At 38.0% G+C, this 25,731-nt stretch overlaps 1 protein-coding gene across 1 annotated transcript in view; it reads right to left on the reverse strand.

The window, feature by feature from the left end:
- The window catches only part of SPAG6 (sperm associated antigen 6), a 77,581-nt gene extending 58,240 nt beyond the window's left edge, over positions 1–19,341 (reverse strand). The window contains 4 exon segments of the mRNA XM_036345150.1: positions 1,568–1,739; positions 16,482–16,506; positions 16,508–16,640; positions 19,290–19,341. Coding sequence (XP_036201043.1) covers positions 1,568–1,739; positions 16,482–16,506; positions 16,508–16,640; positions 19,290–19,341 — 382 coding nt within the window.
- Between the last annotated feature and the right edge of the window lie 6,390 nt (positions 19,342–25,731).

Here is a 25,731-nt window from a genome sequence, read left to right on the forward strand (position 1 = left end):
TTTATTTTTATTTCCTACAACATCTTTTCCTTCTATGCCCTTAAAGATATACTTTATTTCTTTTGCATCTCTATTTGAGGTTTATATTTCTTAAACTGTCTGATCTACATTTCACCACTAATACTAAGTAGAAAACACTGAATGAATGTCCTCCCATTAATCTCAATATATTCCATTTTTAGGAATCTGGTGAGAAAGAAATCAGGTTATTTGGAGGTTGAGTTCTCTATTTTCACTGATATCCACGTTGTGAATGGTGACTGATTTTATTGCATCTAGATAACAATTCCCTTTCTTTCAGAGATGTCTATGCAGAAATCTCCTCTGGAGCTTTTAGGTACTGTGAAATATTGAAATTACAGGGGAATTCCACGTGGGAGCCAGATTACAGCAAAAAAGGATCAGAACGGAACCCCTAGAACAACCGTATTTATGAACTATTATCACTTAACCTCACACTCAACAAAAGGGAGGTCTGGGAAGGTTACCTATGGGCACCTGCCCGAGAATGTATCTGCACAGCTGTCCCTCCAAGCTCTTTGGCACCACCCTTTGAAATACTCATGTTACAATCTGTTTGCCATTAAGTCCTCTGGCATTAAAAAAAAAATTACTAAATATATTTATGCAGTTTCCCCCTGATAACCAGCCTCTGATTTAAAACACTGCCTTAGTTTTCTCAATCAACATCTATTAAGCAATAGTCCTAAAGTGAACCTATCTAGAAAACCAAAATCCAGATATTAAGGAAACAATTTTAATATACTAATTCTGAACCATTCTAAGCATGACAATAGTTTTCTTTCTCAATTTGCTTTTGTTCCATTTTTTTCTTTATTTTGCTATTACCATTTATCCCCCCTTTACCCTCTTTCAGCTCCACCTCCCTCTCCCCCTGCAATCACCATGCTATTATCGGTATCCATGAGCTCTTTCTCTTTTTTGTCTTTTTTGTTCAATTAAGCAAGGAGAGTAATACCTAAGGGTAGCACAGATAAAGTATCTGAAGCATACTGTGCAGAGTCAGGTACATGGTAATTACTCAGTAAATGGTAGTTATTATTTTATACATGTATACACCCTGAAAATTTGGAAAATAAAGACAAATATCCTTAATTCTACCACCCTAGTAACACAAACATGTATCTCTTTGTAATTTATGTCTACATAAAAACTTATTTTTATATTATTACAAGTGTAATACACAATTTCATCGCTATGTTAGGAGTCAGAGTGAAGACTCAATGTGCCCTGAGGGGTGACAAACTAAAATAATTTCTTAACCAATTTACCAAAGTCTTTGAGAATTAATATCTCATTTGCCCAATTTCCCTCCCACCCCCTTCTCTTTCCATCTACAAATTTCTCTTCTGCTAATTAAGATAAAGACTGAAATGTGCATTTTTTAATGAATTTGCAATCAAAACAATTTGAGCATCATTCAAAGTTTATCTCCCATAATGTATAGAAACATCATGAAAACTTCACCTATGCTTTACTAAGCAAAACCAGAATTACCTGATAAACATATACTTTAATAACCCCATTTTTAAATATGCTCCATTACCTGCATTATGTCTTGCAGTACAACCAAACGCCAAGGTTGCATCTTCTTTGACTCCAGTGTCAAAATCTTCCAAGCATCTCAGTGCTCCACAATCAACTGTTGCCTGAGCTAGTTGAGGAGAATGTTTAGCAACTGCTCATAACACAAAAGCAGCAGCCTCCTTGTAGAAATGCTACAAGGATAAAATAGATAAAACACACAGTGAATTGAGCACTTATATAATGAAAAGTTAAAATAGACTAAAACCAATGTAAAAATAAAAATATAATGAAGCTCAACAGCTTTTAAATACTAAAGAAATACATCCTGCAACATTATTTTTTTGATGTTCCTCATTGCTTTCGTTCAGTAACTAAACAAAAACAATGCAAGTCATATTACATTTCAAATGTTTTCTTCTAAAACATGCATTTATAAAATAAAATATTTCCTGCAAATTGTATATCCTACAAATTCATTATTTAATTATTTAATGAGATTTTTATGTATCTGCATTACACTAAAGGTATATGTCTGACCCATAGGAACTCTTGGACTGTTAGCATGTGCAACTAAACTGTCAACTGACAAATTCATTTCCTTTACTTGCCCTCAGTCTCTAAGCCTGATAGGCCTTTCATGACCTTAACTAATCTTTCTGGTGTCCTAAGTTATCCTGAAATAACAACCAGGTTTCAAGATGCATTTATCAATTGTTGGATAAACATAAAGACAAAATATCCATGATACATTTTAAAACTTTTCCTGGTAAATAAACTCGCCAAACAATTGGGACATGTTATACATTCATTTTTAGAAATGTTTTTTTAAAGGTAAATATAAATGACTTAACATTATGTGAATGCTTCATATTTAAAATATTTTCTATATATAAGTTTTATCAGATTAAGAAATAAAATAAAATTGAAACATGATTTTCTTTATATAGCTAAGAAAATTAAATGTTTAGGAAGTGTTTAGCTGTAACACTCACTGTGGTTTTATGGTTCACATAATGACACAGTAATGGTCTCCTAACTCTTCCTTTTATTACAGAACCCAGTTAATCCTCTACTTTAGATTGTGTCTATTCTTTACAGAGACTACTGAAAAGTGGCTGTCATAGAACCTGTTTTTAATGCATTCTATTAACTTGGGCCAAAATATTAAAATACAAAAAAATTATGAGAGAGAAAATACACCGAGCATATTTTTAACATTGATCTCAAAACCTGGTATCCTCTATAATAGAAGGCTAATATGCAAATTGACCAAACGGTCGCTATGACGCATACTGGCCACCAGGGGGCAGACGTGCAATGCAGGAGCTGCCCCCTTGTGGTCAGTGCGCTCCCACAGGGGGAGTGCTGCTCAACCAGAAGCCTGGCTCACAGCTGGCGAGTGCAGCGGCAGTGGCGGGAGCCTCTCCCGCCTCCATGGCAGTCAGACATCCCCCAAGGGCTCCTGGACTGCAAGAGGACGCAGGCCGGGCTGAGGCACCCCCCAAGTGCATGGATTTCATGCACCGGGCCTCTAGTATATTGATGATATAAGAAATATGCTATTTAGTAATAATGTTTTGATTTTATATATTTCTTTAGTTTATTAAATGTAACATATATAGATATCAAAATATTTGTTGTAAAGTCTAATTTTATGTCAGTAACCAAATACCTACTAATTAATTGTAAAAATTAGAATAGAGTTTTAAAGTAGCTTCCCAGCAATTATTTTTTTAAGAAAATGTTTTTATTGATTTTAGAGAGAGAAACATTGGTTGCCTCCCACATAGGCCCTGACCAGGGATCAAACCCACAACCTGGGTATGTGCCCTGACTGAGAATCAAACCTGAGGCCTTTCAGTGCATAGGATGATGCTCAACCAACTGAGCCGTACTGGCTAGTGCTCCACAGATTATTTTCTCATAATTGTGGAAAAATAATGGTGGTATATTTCTTATCATTACCTTAAGCTAATTTGACTTTTTATATTGTAGAATTTTCAAATTCACAGAAAATTTCTTGTGTATTAATAGTCACTACTAACTACAGAGCCTATAATCATACTTTCTGATCTCATTCTCCCCTTTCTTCTAATTTCAACTTCCCTAAATTCCTCATTCTTCTCTTCTCTCCCATTCTCACCAAAGAAATTTCCTTAAAGAAAAAAAAGCAAAAGCAAAACCAGACGACTTTGTACCTGATAAAGAGAGTTTAAATCTCCTGAGAGAAATGAATTAAAGGACCGGTAGGTGAAGGAGACAGAAGCTTGTGAATAATGCTTCACATTCTCATCACTTTTCTGCCCTAACACATTTTTTGTCTCTTTTCAATTAATGGACATCATTCACACTTAGAAAACTTCTAGTAAGAACCTTCTAGAGAGGATTAAAAAATGGTGGCAGAATAAGTGGATGCTACACAGACATACTCCCAGGAACAAACTGGAATTACAACTAAAATACAGAAAAACTTCCTGAATAATCAATGGAAAAATCGCAGGAGAGAACACTGATACGTGCAGAACGAAAGTGGAGACCACATAGAGACTGATAGGAGGGGCGGAGACACAAAAAGGCTGGCTGGGCTCCCACAGACAGCAACTGAAGTCCTGGAGAGATATCTCATCGGTGGGGTGGGGGGGGGGGGAGGGTGCCACTGAGAACTCTGGGATCTAATCCCCAAGCTGGGCCTCCCAGCAGAGAGCACCAAACTGAGGAGGTACCCACATAACATATAGCTGTGAAAAGCAGTGGGGTGCTCTCTGAAAGTTTGGGCACCCTCTTAAAGGGCCAACTCACAAAATTCCCTGTGGAGCCACCATCTTGTGCTGCAGCGAAGGGAGGGTGAAGTGGACTGGAGCTGTGAGAACAGAAGCCAGGACTGGGGACTCAGGGGATAGAGCTCAGAAGGCAGATACCCTAAGTTTCCTGGGCTGAGTCATTCCCTCACACAGCAAAGGACATCTTTCCCACATAGACATTTGCTTTGCCTGGGGAGAAGACAGTTGACACACCCTATTGGAAAATGCCTTGCCCTGGGGCCACTTAAGAGATTAAAAATAACAACTAGCCTCTAGGCAGAAGCAACTGCCCCACCCTGTTGAAAAAAACTCTCGCCACACCTAAGGACTGTTGCCTGGGGGCAATTCAAGTCGGAATCCTATCAGTCTGTAGGCAGAGGCATTCTCTGGAGGCTTTGAGTCTTTGCCTGATCTAATTAGTCAGAAACAGCCTTTAACACTGTCCTCCACTAGAGATTGAGAGGTGTAGAGTATATACCTAATACATAGTCACAAACCCAAACAGACAGCCAAAATGAGGAGACAAAGAAACAACCCCAAAATGAAAGAACTGGAGAATTCTCCAGAAGAAGAGATAAATAAAGCAGAGATAAGAAATTTATCTGAAACAGAGTTCAGAGTAATGATGGTAAAGACACTCAACAACATGAAAAAATATATAGTAACTATGAGAAAAGAACAGTCTGAGATAAAGAATGACATAACACAAATAAAGAACACATTGGAAGGAATACACAGCAGATTAGGGGAAGCTGAGGATCAAATCAGTAAATTAGAAGACAGAGTTGAAAATATCACTTAATCAGAGAACCAAAAAGAAAAACAATTAAAAAACAGGGAGAGAGCTTAAGGGAGCTGTGGGACAACATGAAACATAACAATATTAGAATAGTAGGTGTGCCAGAAGAGGAAGGAAGGAAGGAAAGAAGGAAGGAAGGAAGGAAGGAAGGAAGGAAGGAAGGAAGGAAGGAAGGAAGGAAGGAAGGAGGAGGGAGGGAAGGAGGGAGGAAGGAAGGAAGGAAGGAAAGAAGGAAGGAAGGAAGGAAGGAAGAAATAGAGAACATGTTTGAAGAAATAATGGCAGAAAACTTCCCTAATGTGGTAAAGGAAAAAGTCACACAAGTTCATGAGGCACAGAGAACCCCAAGAAAGAAGAAACCAAACAGGCCCATGCCCAGACAGATCATAATTAAAATGCCAAACATTAAAGACAAAGAGAGGAAAAAGAAAGATGGCGGCATAGGTAAACACCAGAAATTGCTGCCTTGCACAACCACTTCAAAAATACAACTAAAAGACAAAACAGACATCATCCAGAACCACAGGAAGGCTGGCTGAGTGAAAATTCTACAACTAGAAGGAAAGAGAAAAGCACACTGAGACTCAGAGGAGGTGTGGAAGTAAAGTGCAGAGGTACAGAGGCACGTGCAGAAAGGGCTGGCAACTGAGGATGCGGTTGTCTTTTTCAATCAGGAGGGAGTCACAGGCTCCCGACTGCTCTGAACTCTAGTTCCAGGCAAGTCTCTGGGGACCCAGACTCATATGGGGAGAAACTGGACTGTCTGGCATTGGATGGAACTTGAGGGCAGCTTTCTCTCAGGGGTGCTTGTGGCGATTACCAGGACACTGAAACCTGGGGCCTCTTAGGGCAGGACTGAGGATCAGCCATAGCTGTTTGCTCTGCCCTGTTGATCCCCTGAGACCCCGCCCCACCCAACTGTGTGCAGAGGATTTTGCATATGAAAGGCCTGGGCCTTTGCAATCTAAAAAATACCTAACAAACTGCAGCTGGGTCAGAGAGACCCAGAACTTCCAAAAGAAGGCCCAAGGCCCCACAGCAGCTTCCATTGCTTCACAGCTGGGCCACATCTGGGCACCTCCAAACCCCAAACAAAGAAGAGGAATTTATCCATAGCTCCTGCTGGGTAGCCTCAGGCAGAGACTAAATTAGCACCTCCTTAGAGATCGAAGAGCCAGTGTACCCAGGGGTCAGAGTGGGACCATCCAGATTACAAGTCCTCAGATCCATAAGGGACACACTCAGGGGGCAGACTTAGTGAGCACCAAAGCCCCACTGAAGCAAGTCTTGCCCCAGAAGGGTGTCTCCAGCCAGAAGTTCTCCCACTGTAGACACAGCTGATTCTCACAGACAATTGGCCTGGAGGTCAATTCCATCCAGTGATACCTACAACAATCAAGGCTTAACTACAACAAGACTGTGCACAGAGCCCACAAGCAGGTGCACCAAGAGTGTCCACCTCAGGTAATTGGGGAGGCTGAGCCACTGGGCCCTATAGGACACCTAGCACAGAAAGCCACTCTATCAACACAGGGAAGCATAAAAAATGCAGAGACAAAGAAACAGGTCACAAATGACAGAAATGGAGGAAAGCAAACTACTGGATATAGAGTTCAAAACCACACTTATAAGGTTTTTAAAGAATTTTCTAGAAACCGCCAATAAATTTAGTGAGACCCTCAAGAAATCTAGTGAGACCCTCGAGGTTATGAAAAAGGACCAACTAGAAATTAAGCATACACTGACTGAAATAAAGAATATTATACAGAGTTCCAACAGCAGACTAGAGGATCGCAAGAATCAAGTCAAAGATTTGAAATACGAAGAAGCGAAAAACACCCAACCGGAAAAACAAATAGAAAAAAGAATCCAAAAATACGAAGATAGTGTAAGGAGCCTCTGGGACAACTTCAAGCCTACCAACATCCGAATTATAGGGGTGCCGGAAGAAGAGAGAGAGCAAGATATTGAAAACCTATTTGAAGAAATAATGACAGAAAACTTCCCCTACCTGGTGAAAGAAATAGACTTACAAGTCCAGGAAGCGCAGAGAACCCCAAACAAAAGGAATCCAAAGAGGACCACACCAAGACACTTCATAATTAAAATGCCAAGAGCAAAAGACAAAGAGAGAATCTTAAAAGCAGCAAGAGAAAAACAGTCAGTTACCTACAAGGGAGTAACCATAGGACTGTCAGCTGATTTCTCAACAGAAACTTTGCAGGCCAGAAGGGAGTGGCAAGAAATATTCAAAGTGATAAATACCAAGAACCTACAACCTAGATTACTTTACCCAGCAAAGCTATCATTCAAAATTGAAGGTCAGATAAAGAGCTTCACAGATAAGAAAAAGCTAAAGGAGTTCATCAGCACTAAACCAGTATTATATGAAATGCTAAAAGGTATCCTTTAAGAAGAGGAAGAAGAAGAAAAAGGTAAAGATACAAATTATGAACAACAAATACACATCTATCAACAAGTGAATCTAAAAATCAAGTGAATAAATAATCTGATGAACAGAATAAACTGGTGATTATAATAGAATCAGGGGCATAGAAAGGGAGTGGACTGACTATTCTCGGGGGAGAAAGGGGTGTGGGGATTGCGGGAAGAGACTGGACAAAAATCGTACACCTATGGATGAGGACAGTGGCGGGGAGGGTGAGGGCAGAGGGTGGGGTGGAACCGGGTGGAGGGGAACTATGGGGGGAAAAAAGAGGAACAACTATAATAATCTGAACAATAAAGATTTAATTTTAAATAAATAAATAAATAAATAAATAAAGACAAAGAGAGAACTTTAAAGGCAGCAAGAGAAAACTGTTACCCACAAAGGATTTTCCATAAGGCTGACACCTGATTTCTCATCAGAAACTCTACAAGCCAAAAGGGAATGGCATGAAATACTCAAGGTAATAGAAAGCAAAGATCTGAGATCAATATTACTATATCCAGCAAGGTTATCACTCATGATAGACAAATAAAGAGCTTCCCAGACAAAAAAAAAACCCAAAACTCTAAAGGAACCACTAAGCCAGCATTACAAGAAATGCTAAAGGGACTGCTGTAATGAGAAGAAGAAACAGAGAGAGAAACCTAGCCATACAGAATTAAAATGGCAATAAATAAGTACCTATCAATAATAACCCTAAATGTAAATGGATTAAATGCTCCAATCAAAAGGTGTAGGGTAGCTGAATGAATATAAAAACATGACCCAACTATATGCTATCTACAAGAGACCCACCTCAAAACAAAAGACACACACAGAATGAGAGTGAAGGGATGGAAAAAAATTTTTCCATGCAAATGGAAAAGAAAAAAAAAACTGGAGTAGCAATACTCATATCTGACAAAATAGACTTTAAAATGAAGGCCATCACAAGGGACAACAAAGGTCACTACATAATACTGAAAGGATCAATCCAACAAGAGGATATAACCCTGGTAAACATATATGCACCCAATATAGGAGTACCTAAATATACGGAAAAAAACTCTAGAGGACTTTAACGGAGAGATCAACAAAAATACAGTCATAGTAGGGGACTTTAACACCCCTCTGATTTCACTAGGTAGATCTTCCAAATAAAAACTTAACAAGGAAACAGAGACTCTAAAGGACACACTGGATCAGATGGATTTAATTGACATTTATAGAACACTAGAGGCCCGGCGTATGAAATTCGTGTATTGGGGGAAGGGAAGTCCCTCAGCCCAGCTTGCACCCTCTCCAACTCAGGACCCCTCAGGGGATGTCCAACTGCCAGTTTAGGCCCACAGGGATTAGGCCTAAACAGGCAGTCAGACATCCCTCTCACAATCTGGGACCACTGTCTCGTAACTGCTCACCTGCCAGCCTGCCTGATCACCCCTAACTGCCTCTACCTGCTGGCCTGATCGCCCCCTAACTGCTCCTCTGCTGGCCTGATCACCCCTTACTGCCCTCCCCTGCCAGCCTGATTGCCCCTAACCCCTCTACCTCGGCCTCTGCCACCGTGGCTTTGCCCAAAAGGATGTCCGGAAGATGTCTGGCCTAAATAGCATATTACCTTTTTATTAGTATATATATATATCACCCCAACGCAGCAGAATATACATTCTTCTCAAGTGCACATGGGTCATTCACAAAGATAGACTACATGTTAGGACACAAAACAAGTCTCTACAAGTTCAAGAAGACTGAAATCATATCAAGCGTCTTCTCAGATCACAGTGGAATAAAATTAGAAATAAACTACAGTAAAAACACTCCCAAAATTTAAAAATACATGGAGGCTAAATAGCATGTTATTAAACAATGAATGAGTTAACAATGAGATTAACAAAGAAATAAAAAATTTATTAGAAACAAATGAAGATGAACACACAAGAACCCAAAATCTCTGTGACACAGCAAAAGCAGTCCTGAGAGGGAAATTCATAGCACTACAGGCATACCTAAAAAAAAAAAAAAATCAGCAATAAACTAACCCTACAATTTAAAGAACTAGAAAGAGAACAAGAAAAGCTCAGAGTAAGTAGAAGGAAGGAAATAATAAAGATTAGAGCAGAAATAAATAACAACGAGACTTAAAAAAATCAATGAAACCAAGAGCTGGTTCTTTGAAAGGATAATCAAAATTGATAAACCATTAGCCAGACTCATCAAGAAACAAAGAGAGAGGACAGAAATAAATTAAATCAGAAAAAAAAGTGGAGAAGTAACTACTGACACCACAGAAATACAAAGTATTGTAAGAAAATACTATGAACAACTATATGCCAGCAAGCTGGACAATGTGGATGAAATAGACAAATTCCTAGAAAAAATATAATCTCCCAAAACTGAATCAAGAGGATTCAGAAAACCTAAATAGGCCAATAACAACTGATGAAATAGAAGCAGAAATCAAAAAACTCCCACCAAACAAAAGCCCAGGTCCAGATGGCTTCACAGGAGAGTTTTACCAAACATTCAAAGAAGAACTAACACATATACTCCTCAAACCATTTCAGAAAATCCAAGAGGAAGGAACACTTCCATATTATTTTTGTGAGGCTAACATTATCCTAATTCCAAAATCAGATAAAGACACTACAAAGAAAGAGAACTATAGGCCAATATCCCTGATGAACATAGATGCTAAAATCCTCAACAAAATATTAGCAAATCACATCCAGAAATACATTAAAAAGATCATACACCATGATCAAGTGGGATTTGTTCCAGGGATGCAAGGCTGGTACAATATTTGCAAATTAATAAACATGATACATCACATAGACAAATTGAAAGACAAAAATCATATGATCATATCAATAGATGCAGAGAAAACATTCGACAAAATCCAACACCTATTTTTGAAAAAAACTCTCAGCAAAGTGGGAATAGAGAGAGCATATCTCAACATGATAAAGACCATATATGACAAACGTACAGCCAACATCATACTCAATGAGCAAAAACTAAAAACATTTCCTCTAAGAACAGGAACAAGAAAGGAATGCCCACCTTGAACATAGTACCAGAAATGCTAGTGATCAGACAAGAAGAAGAAATAAAAGGCATCCAAATTGGAAAAGAAGAAGTGAAACTATCATTATTCGCAGATGACATGATATTGTACATAGTAACCCTCCATCAAAAAACTACTAGACTTAATAAATGAATTCAGCAATGTAGCAGGATACAAAATTAACACCCAGAAATCTATAGCTTTTTTTATACACCAATAATGAACTCACAGAAAGAGAAACAACAAAACAATCTCATTTACCATTGCACCCAAAAAATTAAGATACCTAAGAATAAACTTAACTAAGGAGGTAAAAGACCTGTACTTGGAAAACTACAGGACATTGAAAAAAGAGATAGAGGAAGACATAAACAAATGGAAGAATATACCGTGTTCATGGATTAGTAGAATCAACACCATTAAAATGTCCATACTACCCAAAGCAATCTACAGATTTAATGGAGTCCCCATTAAAATACCAATAGCAGCCGAAACCGGTTTGGCTCAGTGGATAGAGCATCAGCCTGCGGACTGAAAGGTGCCAGGTTCGATTCCGGTCAAGGCATGTACCTGGGTTGTGGGCACATCCCCAGTGGGAGATGTGCAGGAGGCGGCTGATCAATGTTTCTCTCCCATCGATGTTTCTAACTCTCTATCTCTCTCCCTTCCTCTCTGTAAAAAATCAATAAAATATATTTTAAAAAATAAATAAATAAATAAAAATACCAATAGCATATTTCACAGACCTAGAACAAACTCCAAAAATTCATCTGGAATAAAAAAAGACCCCAAATAGCCACAGCAATCCTGAGAAAGAAGAACAAAGTAGGAGGGATCATAATACCAGATATCAAGCTATATTACAAAGCCACTGTTCTCAAAACTGCCTGGTACTGGCACAAGAACAGACATATAGATCAATAGAATAGAATAGAGAACCCAGAAATCGACCCAAGCCATTATGCTCAATTAATATTTGACAAAGGAAGCAAGAGCATACAATGGAGTCAAGACAGTCTCTTCAATAAATGGTGTTGGGAAAATTGGACAGATACATACAAAAATAATGAAACTAGACCACCAACTTACACCATACACAAAAATAAACTCAAAATTGATAAAGGACTTAAACATAAGATGGGAAACCATAAAAATCTTAGAACAATCCATAGGCAGCAAAATATCAGACATATGTTGTGGCAATATCTTTACAGATATGGCTCCTAGGACAATGGAAACTAAGGAGAAAATAAACAAATGGGACTAAATCAAAATAAAAAGCTTCTGCACAGCAAAAGAAACCATCAACAAAACAACAAGAAAGCCTACTGCGTGGGAGAACATATTTGCCAATGTTATCTCCGATAAGGGCTTAATCTCCAAAATTTACAAGGAACTCATACAACTTAACAAAAGGAAGATACCAGTAAACAATCCAATCAAAAAATGGGCAAGGGACCTAACTAGACACTTTTCGAAAGAGGACATACAGAAGGCCAAGAGACATATGAAAACATGCTCAAAGTCACTAATCATCTGAGAGATGCAAATCAAAATGACAATGAGGTACCCTCTCACACCTGTCAGAATGGCTATCATCAACAAATCAACAAACGACAAGTGCTGGTGAGGATATGGAGAAAAAGCAACCCTCCTGCACTGCTAGTGGGAATGCAGACTGGTGCAGCCACTATGAAAACAATATGGAGTTTCCTCAAAAAGTTAAAAATGGAACTGCCATTTGACCCAGTAATACCACTTCTAGGAATATATCCCAAGAAAACAGAAACACCAGTCAGAAAGGATATATGCACCCCTATGTTCATAGCAGCACAATTTACAATAGCTAAGATTTGAAACAGCCTAAATGCCCATCAGCAGATGAGTGGATTAGAAAACTGGTACATCTACACAATGGAATACTACGTTGCTGTAAAGAAAAAAAAGAAGGAATTCTTACCATTTGCAACAGCATGGATGGAACTGGAGAGCATTATGCTAAGCGATATAAGCCAGTCAGTGAAAGATAAATACCACATGATCTCACTCATTTGTGGAATATAAAGAACATTATTAACTGATAAACAAAAATAGTTACAGAAGCAAAGAAGCATTGAACAGACTGTCAAACTACAGCAGGAAGGCAGGGAAGGGTTGGGGGAGGGTAAGAAATTAACCAGAGGACTTATATACATGCATATAAACATAAACAATGGACACAAGACACTGGAGCGTGGGGGATAAGGGCATGTGCGGGGGGTGGAGGGGTGGTCATGGGGGAGGCTGGGGGGAGGTCAATGGGACATATGTATTATTATTTTTAATACTTTAAACAAAATAAAATTTAAAAAAATAAAAATTGAAATCCCATTTGACCCAGTAATCCCACTTCTAGGAACATATCCCAAGAAATCAGAAACACCAATCAGAAAGGATATATGTACCTCTATGTCCATAACAGCACAATTTACAATAGCTAAAATTTGGAAACAGCCTAAGTGCCCATCAGCAGAGGAGTGGATTAAAAAATGGTGGTACATTTACACAGAGGAATAATAATAATAATAAAGAAGGAATTCTTACCATTTGCAACAGCATGGATGGAACTGGAGAGCATTATGCTAAGTGAAATAAGCCAGTCGGAGAAAGATAAATAATACATGATCTCACTCATTGTGGGATATAATGAACAACATAAACTGATGAACAAAAATAGAGCCAGAGAAAAAAAATATTTTAGAATATAATAGAAGTAATCCTGTTATTTGCAGATTTTTAATATTTCCTACAACTTTTGTAATATTATACTATATTAGTACAGTTTGGGTAATATTATTATATCTAAAATATTTTTTCTTTTAAAAAAAAAGAACCTTCTATGTGGGATACCAAAATACACACTCTACACTCAAAAGAATGATTAAGATGCCAGGAAAAAGAAACTCCAACAGTATTTAGTGATAGAAGAAATACCTACAAGAAAAATAAAATTTCTGTGACTCCTTGAAGAGATCAAAGTAATTAGTAAATGACTCTCTGACTTATAAAAATAAGGCAAATTTTTCAACAATTAAGATTTGTGTTTCATTTTTAAAACTCTGGTAAAATACACATAACATAAAATTTACCATTTTAAAGTATACAATTCAGTGGCATTTAGTGCATTCACAATGTGGTGCAACCACCTTTCTAGTTCCAGAATATTTTTATCACCCCAACAAGAACCACATATGTGTTAAGCAGTCACTCCTCATCCTCTCTCCTGGAGTCCTGGGCAACCACTAACTAGTCTGCTTGTCTCTGTGAGTTTGCATAATCTGGATAGTTCATATAAATGAAATAATATAATATGTAGCCTTTGAGCCTGACTTCTTTTTCACACATAACGTTTTTAAGGTTTGTCCATGTTGTAACATATATTAGTACTTGATCCTTTTTATGACTGATGATATTCCACTGTGTAGATATGTAACACTTTGTTTATCCAGTCATTCTATTGGCTATTGTGAATAATGCTGCTATGATCATTTTGTACAAGTTTTCTTTGAACACTCGTTTTCAATTCTTTTGGAAATATAACTATTGAATAGAATTGCTGGGTTACATAGCAATTATGTTCAATTTACTGAGGAATTGCCAAGCTGTTCTAAGCAGCCACACCATTTTATTCACCTACCAACAATGTATGAGGGGTCCAACTTCTCCACATCTTCACTAACACTTGTTATTTTCCTTTTTTATTAGTAGATAATGTGCTAGCTCACTGTGGTTTTGATTTGCATTTCCTAAGGACTAGTGCTGTTGAACATCTTTTCATGTTTGTTGACCATGTGTCTGTCTTCTTTGGATAAAGTCTATTCAAGCCCTTTGCCAATTTTTAATTGGATTGTTTGTCATTTGGTGACACAAATAGGAATGTAATCTTAAAATTATGTCAAGAAAGATACATTCCTAGGTTATGGTAAAATAGCAGAATGGAATGAACAGTGCAAGACCCTACCTACAGGAAGGTCTTTCCTTAACTACTATTATGTGGTACTGTACAGAAACATAGTAGTAGGGCACTCTTAAATGACCTTTAGAAAGCCTCACATGCTTGTATACTTGGCAAAAATGCTTTACCAAACCTACCATTAAACATATTCCCCTTCCTTGTAGATGCTTCTCTCCCCCTTGCTTTAATATATATATATATATATTTAATCCTCACCCAAGGATATTTTTCCATTGATTTTTAGAGAGAGTGGAAGAGAGAGGGAAAGACAGAGAGAAATATCAATGTGAGAGAAACACATAGATTGGTTGCCTCCTGCACGAGCCCCAACCAGGGCCAGAGCAGGGAGGAGCTTGCAATCGATCACCTGGGACCCTTCAGTCCTCAGGCCAACACTCTGTTCACTGAGCCAGACCAGCTAGAGCTCCCTCCCCCTTGCTTTAAGCAATTTCTTACAGTTGCCATTAACCAAATTTCACCTGTATGTAAAGATTTCTGTAAATGACTTTGTGTTTGGTTTTATATACCTAAGACTGATCCTATGATTTTAATACAACCATACACAGAAATATTGCTTTATGTATAATCTCATTACATTTTAAAATCTGTTTTCTCTTTATATTAACAACTAGGGGCCCGGTGCACGAAATTCGTGCACTGGGGGGGGGGGAGTGTCCCTCAGCCCAGCCTGCCCCCTCTCACATACTGGGAGCCCTCAGGCGTTGACCCCCATCACCCTCTGATCGCCTGATCGGCCCCTTGCCCAGGCCTGACGCCTCCACCAGAGGTGTCAGGCTTGGACAGGGGACTCCCATCTCCCCCCGATCACTGGCTCTGGCCCCCACCCAGGCCTGAGGCCTCTGGCCCAGGAATCATGCCTGGGCAGGGGACCCCCATCTCCCTCTGATCGCTTGCTCCACCCCCCGCCCAAACCTGACGCCTCTGACCCAGGCTTCAGGCCTGGGCAAGGGGACCATCATATCCCCCCAATCCCCGGCTCCGCCCCCCACCCAGGCCTGATGCCTCGGCCAGAGGAGTTGACCCTCATCACCCTCCGATCACCAATCACCAGATCGGCCCCTTGACCAGGCCTGAGGCCTCCGGCAGAGGTGTCAGGCCTGGGCGGGGGACCCCCAGCTCCCCGCGGTTGCAGGCTCCGCCCCTGTCCAGGCCTAACGCCTCTGGCTGAGGTGTCCAGCCCAGGCAGCGGGGACCTGCAGTGGCAGCGGGGGGCGCCATGATAGTGGGCTTCGCTTTAGGCCCAGGCAAGGGACCCCTAGCTCCTGGGACTGCCAGCTTCATCCGTGCCCAGCTCCCATCGCTGGCTCCACCCCTACTTCCTGCTATCACTGGCCAGGGCGGAAAAGGCGCCTGATTCTCCGATCATGGCTGGAGGGCAGGGCAAAGGCGGCCCCAGGGCCGCCTTTGCCCTGCCCCCCAGCTCTTAGCTCCCCCCTGGGTTTCCGATCACTGTCAGTGGCAGGGGGCTTCTTCCTGCTTTCCCTTTCGCCTCCCTGCATTGTGCCTACATATGCAAATTAGCCGCCATCTTGTTGGCAGTTAACCGCCAATCTTAGTTGGCAGTTAGTTTGCATATAGCCCTGATTAGCCAATGAAAATGGTATCGCCGTACGCCAATTACCATTTTTCTCTTTTATTAGTGTAGATAATGGAAAAAAGCTGCACATAATCTCAAAGTAGAATGCCCTAAAGATATTATTACGTTCAGTTCAAAGAATTGAATGTGTATTAACATCTTAATTCTAATGCCTACAAGCTTGCAAATGTGCCCAAACTATCAAATTTTTAAGTCAAAAACATAATTTTTTAAAAAATCTTACATTCTGTCCTGCCAATGAGTAAATAAGGAAGAATGTCACCCTTGACAACTGCTTCTGCTACATCATCATTATAATGATCCAGTCTCCCAAAAGCCAAAGCAGCAGTCTATTGAATTGTTGGGACCATGTCCAGAAGAGGCCTCAGCAAAGACATTGCACCTGAGTGAAATTATGAAAAAAAGAAATCAGCAAAACTTAAATTAAAAAGCAAAACTACAATTTAGCATAGTATAGCCAAATAAAAAATTAAGGGAAAAATCAGCAAAAACAAAAAATTAGCCACTGAAAACTAACTAATGGGATATTTAGAAGCATATAATTGGCTAAGACACAGAATAATAAAACCTGTAATTATCAAAGAAGCAGCATAGTGTGGAAATAAGAACGGCTTTGGGTTTAGAGAATTTAAATCCCTGATTTGCAAATACTAGCTATGTGACCTGACAGGGCTGTCCGGACTAATGCAAAGAAAAGTTGTGAAGCACATTGTATAATGCCACCCTCAGCCTTTGTGAATTATATCTTTCAGAGCTGAGTTCAGATTATTTCATCTCAGTGAAGTCTTTCATTTGTGTGGTGTTTTGTTTTGGGGTTGTTTCTTTTCTCTAACTGTTGGGTCTTTCCCTGGTTCCAAATGAACTTAGAGTTTATTACGGAAATTTTATCGGGATCTATCACAGGGCCAGGGAGCAGGAGGGCCATTTGGCTAGGACCTCACATTCATGAAGAGCTGCAAATCATATTGCTGACATTATCTCCAAAAAATAAATTCTTTGATAGAAGAAAGTATATTGTATTATGAGGTCTCACAATATCATTTTAGGATTGTCTACACCGTAGGTTTATCATCCTCACAACAATAATAAAAACAGTTTATATTTGCAGAGCACTTGTATGCATGCATTGTTTTCAAAATTTGTTTTCCATATTAATTTACTGACCTCTCATAACAAACCTATGATGCAGGCCTTATTATTATGTCTATTATACAGATGAGGACATTGAGACTGAGCAGCGGTTCTCAACCTGTGGATCGCGACCCCTTTGGGGGTCGAACGACCCTTTCACAGGGGTCGCCTAAGACCATCAAAAAACACATATATAATTACATATTGTTTTTGTGATTAATCACTATGCTTTAATTATGTTCAATTTGTAACAACGAAATTGGGGGTCACCACAACATGAGAAACTGTATTAAAGGGTTGCAGCATTAGGAAGGTTGAGAACCACTGATCTAGAAACTGTTAAACTATTTTCTACAGAAGCTGAACCATTTTACATTCCAACCAGCAAAGTGCAAGGGTTCAGATTTCTCCATATCCTCACCATCACTCATTTCCCATGTTGTTTCAAAATAATAGGCATCCTAATAGGTATGAAGTGGTATGCCATTGTGGTTTTGATTTACATTTCCCTAGCACTAATGATGGTGAATGTCTTTTCATGTGCTTGTGTATTGGCCATTTGTACATCATCTTTGCTGAAATGTCTATTCAAGTCCTGTGCCCATTTTTAAATTAGGTTGTTGTTGTTGTTGAATATAACTTGAAATTTTTTATAATAAATATGCACCATTTTAAAAAGAAGAGCAAAGAAAAAGAAAAGCTAAATTTGTTTACATATATTTAAAGTTTCATAGTAAATATATTAATGAGGCAAAAATATAAACTATAAGTATACTTAGAATAGTTGTAAGAGAATCACAATTTAAAAAATAAAAGAATCATGATTATGGTTCATGTTATTTTTTTTCTGATGATTCTGGTATTTCCTTTTTTTCCTTACTTGATAAATTTATGTGAAGTAGCTTATTGTCTTTTGAAATATAATTGGAAAATCAATACATACTGGATTATTCCACCTAAATATTTCAAATTAAAATCTCAAGAACTTTAAATTTCCATGGTAAGAATTTGATGAATTCATCTATTTAAGTATATAATATTTAACTTAATTATGTGTTTATTATTACTTACAGTACTTAGCTAATATACCAAAAGCCTCCAATTTGGGAAAATTTCAGTTTGCAATTTTAGCATTAAAATATTTTACCCCCCCCCAAAGTGTATTTTACTTGTCCATATACTCAAAGGAATTTTCTGCTTTCTCCTCCATTTTTCTATTGCATCTGGACTAAGAAAATAATGTCCACAAAATGACACATAATTCCTTTCCTTCTATTCCTGTTTTCATTATCCAAGTTAGGCTCCTGCATGGAACTTCTGCTCTATCATACTTTTCCTGTATTCCTTAGTCCAAACAGTAGCATAATGAGGATTTTGAAAAAAATTTAATCTCTGAACCTATACAAGTAAAAGCTAAAATTTCCATTTAAAATATCTGTTTAGAGGGTGGGGGCAGGTAGATGAGGGTAAACGGGGGATAAATGGTGATGGAAGAAGATTAGACTTTGGATGGTAAACACACAATACATTATACAGATGATGTGTTATAGAATTGTACACTTGAAACCTATGTAATTTTATTAACCAATGTAACCCAAATAAATTGAATAATAAATAAATATCTTTGTTTGAATAAGATCATTCTTTAGGGAAAATACGGCCCCTAATATCTAGTCCTTAAATTTTCTCTTAGTGGTTTATTATCAATCATTAAGTCCCCAGGGACATGATTTTTATCTCTTACACAGCATGGATGGAAACTTTGTTATTTAATTACAGGTTTGTCCTAACAATACAGATAATGATATAAGAGACACTGAGAGACAAAAGGGGTAAAAGGAGGGGAAGGGAAGACAGGGGGAAATAAGAATATATAACATAAAAAGAAATTTTTTCTTACCTGCCTGTCCATTAGGAATCCATAGTGATTGATCCTTGGTGAGCAAAGGCATGAAAATTTGGAATCCAGAAATTACAGCACTCTGAAATAGTTGCTATAATAACTCTAGGGAGCAGCTAATGACTTCATTGGGGTCTTTACTGAAGGAGCCAACATCTATCTAATACCTAATATTAAAATAATTCACATATTGTACTCTAATATTTGTAAAATAATTTAGTGTACTCTATACAAACTGATAAAATAGTGTGAAACCATTTTTGAACTTTAACTTATAGGCTACATCTTTACAATCCTCCCCTACTCCCAGCTTTATGGTTTTGAGCTCCTTTGGTATTTTTCTTGTTCCAGTGCCATACTGGAGACATGGCTGCTAATACCTACGTTGCAATCTAGTTATGCCCCAAACAAAAACAACTTTGCTAATCCTGCCCACAATCATTCATTCAAAAAACAGATCAGGGTTTACCAAGCGGCAAGGAATAGAACTACATACATGAGTTAAGGCAGCTCCTACTCTCGAGAACCTAATAATCAAGTGGAGAATATAAAATAGCCTCAAAATAATCCCAGCTCCTTCCTTTAATTCCTTTCAATGCAACATAGGCCTAATTACTTTGATTTTGCATGCCTACTGCATATATAAATCAGGAAGAAAATGTCAAACATCTCCAAAGACAAAAAAAATTACTCAAATTACTCATTCATTCTCATGTTACATATATATGATTTATATACATATTACCCCAATCTTCTGTTTATAAAGATATTTAACATCTCAACTTTGTTTCTTTAAAAACAAGTGTCTGTCCCGGCCAGTGTGGTTCAGTGGTTGAGTGTAGACCTATGAACCAGAAGGTCACTATTTGATTCCCAGTCAGGGCACGTGCCGAGGTTGTGGCCTCAATCCCCAGTATGGGGTGTGCAGGAGGCAGCCTATCAATGATTCTCTTTCATCACTAATGTTTCTATCTCTCTCCTTCTTAGTTCCTCTCTCTAAAATCAATCTTTTTTTAAATATTTTATTGATTTTTTACAGAGAGGAAGGGAGAGGGATAGAGAGTTAGAAACATCGATGAGAGAGAAACATCGATCAGCTGCCTCCTGCACACCCCCCACTGGGGACGTGCCCGCAACCAAGGTACATGCCCTTGACCGGAATCGAACCTGGAACCCTTCAGTCCGCAGGCCGACGCTCTATCCACTGAGCCAAACAGGTCAGGGTTAAAATCAATCTTTAAAAGACATATTAAAAAAATAAAGATTTGTTTGCCCTGGTTACTTCTTATTTTCTTTTGCAATTTTTTATTGTATTTATTTTGTGGTAAAGCATACATAGCAAAATTTTTATTTTAACCATTTTTAGATGTACAATTCAGTGGCATTAAATACAGTTAGAATGTTGTGTAACCATCACCCATTATTATTTTCAGAACTTTTTCATCATCCCTAACAGATATTCTATACAAATTAAACACTAACTCCCAATTTCTTCCTACGCCCATTGCCTTATAACCTCTATTCTACTTTCTATCTCTTTGAATTTGTTTACTACAGAAACCTCATATAAATGGAATCATATAATATTTGTCCTTTTTTGCCTGGCTTATTTCAAACTTAGCATGTTTTCAAGGTTCATCTGTTGTAGCATGTATCAGAATTTCATTACCTTTGTAAGATGAATACCATTCGATTGTATACACAACGTTTTGTTTGTCCATTCATCTATTTCCACCTTTTGGTTATTGTGAATAATGCTGCTATGAACATTGGTGTACACATATCCATTTAAGTCCCAGCTTTCTATTCTTTTTACTGTGGACCTTGAAGTGGAATTTTTGGATCAAATGGTAATTCTTTATTTAACTTTTGAGGAACCATCAAACTGTTTTCCACAATGGCTGCACCATTTTACATTCCCACCATCAAAGCACAAGGGTTCCAATTCCTCCACATTCTTACCAACATGTATTTTGTTGTTGTTTTCAATAATGTGTGTGAAATGGTATCTCACTGTGGTTTGATTTGCATTTCTCTAATGACTAATGATATTGAGTATCTATTCATGTGCTTATTGGCCATTTTTACAACTTCTTTGGAGAAATGTCTATTGGAAATTTTTGGCCATTTTTGATTCAAGTTGTTTGGAGTTTTTTGTTGAATCTTAGGAGTTCTATATATATATTCTGGATATTAATCTCTTATCATATATATTCTTTGCAAATATATCCTTCTATTCTGTGAGCTATCTTTTTAGTCTCTTGGTATTGTCCTTTGATGCCCTTCTATATTTTTTTGACTTAAATATGAAGTTATTTCTACCATATATATTCTTTGCTTTCCAATTTTATTCAAAATTATCACAAACTTATAAAATATGTTAAAGATGTATTATTGCAAATTTTTACTTTTGCTATTATTAATAAAAATAATTATTATTTATTATTGCAAATGTTTTATTTTTATCTAAAACTACTTTTTATATGACCATTTACTATGAAATTGCACTATAGTTCATTCAAGCTTTGGAAGAAGTGATTTTTGCATACAATTAACCAATACAAAACAAAGAATTTACCTTTGACTGTCAATGTTACTACTTGATCCAGGCATTCTGTTTGAAGTCCAATGAGAATATTAAAGAAATTCCATGCTTTAAAAATAGAAGGAATCACTTGCCCTGCTTGTTACATGAATGTCTATGTTGACAAACAATAGACTGAGGTAATTAGAGCCTGTATCTGAAGGTAAACTGATTGGGTTCAAATTTGGGTGCTGCCATTTCCTTGCGGTGGAACTCAGCAAGGTTACTTAACATCTCTGTGTCTCAGTTTCACGATAGGTAAAATGGTGGTAAATTCTAAGACTACCTCATAAAATTGTTGTGAGAATTAAAATGAAGTAACATTTCTAAAGTGGTGGAACATGAGTTGGGATAAAATAAACACAAGTGCTTGTTAAATAACATACAGTAGAGCAGGCTTTAAAGAACACAGAAAAGGCAACCCAGGAGCAGTGACATCTAAGTTGAGATCCAAAGGCTTTGGGGGAAGATTGCCTGCTAAAAATTTGGAGGGAGTAGTGAGGTAAGTGGACTGCAGAGTATTCCAACCAGAAGGAACTATATAAATGAAGCTCAAAACAAAAAAGTTTGATGTGTTGACAAAAATGAGACTGCATTATGACTACAGTGTAAGAGTGGAGAGAGAAGGTTGGAGAAAGAAGGCTAAGAAATTAACAGAAACCAAAATCCTGAAGTATTTTGAATTGAATCTGAACATTAATGTCAGTATGCTGAAAGAATCAGATTTGCACTTTGTAAAGGAGGCTCCCTCTGATTACGCTGGGAAGAAAGGATAAACACAGGCAAGACTGGAGGCAGGAAGACCACTTGGGAAGCTGCTGTAGGAACCTACACTGAATGTGAAGATAGCCTGGAAAACAGCAATGGCAAAAGGGGAGGAGACAAGGGAGATATTTAGAAGGAAAACTGATTAGTGTGAGGAAGACGGAGAAATTGGTGACACTTCAGGTTTCTGGCTTGAACAAGGAGTGCATGATGGTGGCGGACTGTAGAAGAAGCCATGAGAAAGTCAGACCATCCTCAAATGTCAAGTGGGGGGTGACTTGGCAAGAAATAAAGCAGGAGAGCTTGGTTGGGGCCAGATGAAATTTGGCTACTGGTCAAATTAAGATTTTGTGATGTTATTCTAAATGAAATGGGAAGCCATGGGGAGCTTTATTGTTTACATCACTTACTCTCAGGGAAATAAATGAAAATGAAGACTGAGTAATCCCCAGGTCCGCCATGAATGGCCGAGCAGGCTGTGTGCTGCGCAAGTCCAGGGGATGACACTCACATAGATCATGATATAAATGGTACACCCAAAGTCATGCAAAGCACAGCAGCCATCTTTGACATAGCATCTTACGTGGTTCTCTAGTTTGTTTATGTAAATAAATTGCTTATTTCTATAGTAAAACAATAAATATCTCCAGAGAAGAGCTCGTGTTATACTTGTTTCCTGTTTCTCAAATTACCTAGCGCGGTCCTGAACACACAGCCAGCTCTTACTGAACAACGTGTGGTCTTGGCTCCCGAAACCACCACTCACTTTGATTTCACTGCTGTAAGCACTATCTGTTCTACCCCAGAGTAACTCCAACTACACGTACTAACTTTAGTAGATTTAAAATTTTTATTTCTATAATAAGATATTATATTTACATGATTATACTTTTACTGAAGTAAGTGTCATGACACTGATGAATTTTATAACTATTTCTCATTTTATAACTATTTCTCATTTTCCTTCACTGGTCATCTTTTATTTGAAAATATTTAAGCATGTCTCCCCCCCCTTGCATTTTTTTTAGAGTAAAAATTTTCATGAACTGGTTTCATGATTTGGTTTCTTCCCGCCCCTATGATTACATACCTCTGGCCACTATTCCTGCATTTGATTTAAAAATATATAAATTTTGGTATCACATGTCTGTTTTGTTTTCTGTATAATACTTTTTCACTGCTATTACTATCAAATCAATTATGATTTTAGGTGTTATATCCCTTACAAAACAGAGTCTTATAATTTATTTAAAGGGTCAGAATGAATCACAAATCATATGTAGTTTTTTTACATTATGATCCAAAGTAGTCCATTTCTCCTTTTTAAATTATTCTCATTGTAATTAATACTACAGTTAGCATCTTCTGAATTTTGTTTGGTGATTCACTGTTAACTCAGTTGTTTATGAGTGAAGGGCTACCATGCTTGTAATGTCATTTTTGAGTGGGGGAAGGTGAAAGGAAGATGAGACCAAGATCACTGACTCACTGAACAAGCTAGCAACTCTTTGAAGAGGGCAAGGAAGCACAGCATGCATTTATTTACTTATTTAACTTATACTTATATAGCACTTACCATTTACCAATGAAACTGGCCTATTGCCAGGTTTAGAATGCATACCAAAGGGTATAATCTCTGAATTGATATTATTCTGCCATTAACATTACTGTAGCTGTCTTCCATGATTACTGTATTAAACTAATTCAACTGTCTGACTAGACTAGGTCACAGCCATCACCATGAACTGAGTGAGCATGTAGAGCATACAAGTTATGGCAGGTTCAATTTACATATACCTTAGATAAAATGAGTGGAACTTACATGTTTATAATTATATTTAGAAATATGAAAATGAGCTTTGACTATAGTTTCAAATGAGCATGTAAGTTCCACACTGGAGAGAAGGCAGTCAGTCACAGGCAGCTGACCCCACTGGGCTCTGATGAAATCTCCTCTGCACCCCGCCCTACCCCCCCCCCCCCCCCCCCGATCCAGGTAGGGTCTCAGTCCAACAAATCTCTGAAGTACTCTCTTGGGTCTCAACCCCCTGTGGATTATACGCTCTTCCCTGGGTGCTTTAATGAGTCTCTGGATTGATAAGGCGTTTCCTTAGAAGCCACAAGAAGCCGAAAGGTCCTCCTCTAGAGCTCTAAGACCAGTTTAAGCCCTAAATACAATTTCACCCTCTAACCCCCAGGTATTTATCAAAGTTAGTCCTCTGCATCTGGCCTACACAAAAGCTCCCATAATGGTCCTTAAGGAGACCTCAAAAGCCAGTCATGCACAATTACTGGACAGACTTCTTACCCAAAGGCCTGAACAGACAACTTGTTTTAACAGTTAACATTGAGGTTTACTAGGAATTTCTAAAACCACTTAGAAATCGTTTACTAATTTTTACAAGCAGAAAGATCACAAGATCAGACAGCAATTAAGAAACAGGTCTTAGGTCCACATTGGCCTCTAACTTGCTTTGTGATGAGGGCAATTATCCATCCTTTTTGGGCTTAAGAATCCACACTGAAGAAGATACCTACACTACCTACCTGAGCTGTTACAAGAATCTGATTTTTTAAGAGACGTGAAAACACTTAGAAAATTAATTACTCCTTCATTCTATTTAAACATGTTAAACATCTACTCTACTCTAAGCATTATACTAGGCATAGAAATTACAGTTAGTGAAGAAAACAGAAAAGAAATCATTGCAATTATGATAAGTATTATAAAAAAGAAATATTAGGAGCAAGGAAAGCATAAATCAGGAGACTTAACTTACTCTGAGGGCCCAAGGAAGGTTTCTCTGAGGAATTAACGTCTAAACAGAGCCATAAAGAATGAATAGAACCTTGGCCAGTGTGGCTCAGTTGGTTGAGTGTCTTCCTGTGCACTGAAAGGTGTCTTTGGTTCCATTTCCAGCCAGGGCACATGCCCAGGTTTCGGGTTCCATCCCCAGTGGGTGCATGTGGGAGGCAACTGGTTGATGTTTCTTTCTCCCTCTCCCTTCCTCTCTCTCTAAAATCAATAAAAACATATATATTTTTAAAAGAATGAGTAGAAATTAATTAGAAAAAGAAGTATAGGAAAAGATT

Source organism: Myotis myotis, unplaced genomic scaffold (genome assembly GCF_014108235.1).
Source record: "Myotis myotis isolate mMyoMyo1 unplaced genomic scaffold, mMyoMyo1.p scaffold_m19_p_1, whole genome shotgun sequence".
In the NCBI taxonomy this organism is placed as follows: Eukaryota; Metazoa; Chordata; class Mammalia; order Chiroptera; family Vespertilionidae; genus Myotis; species Myotis myotis.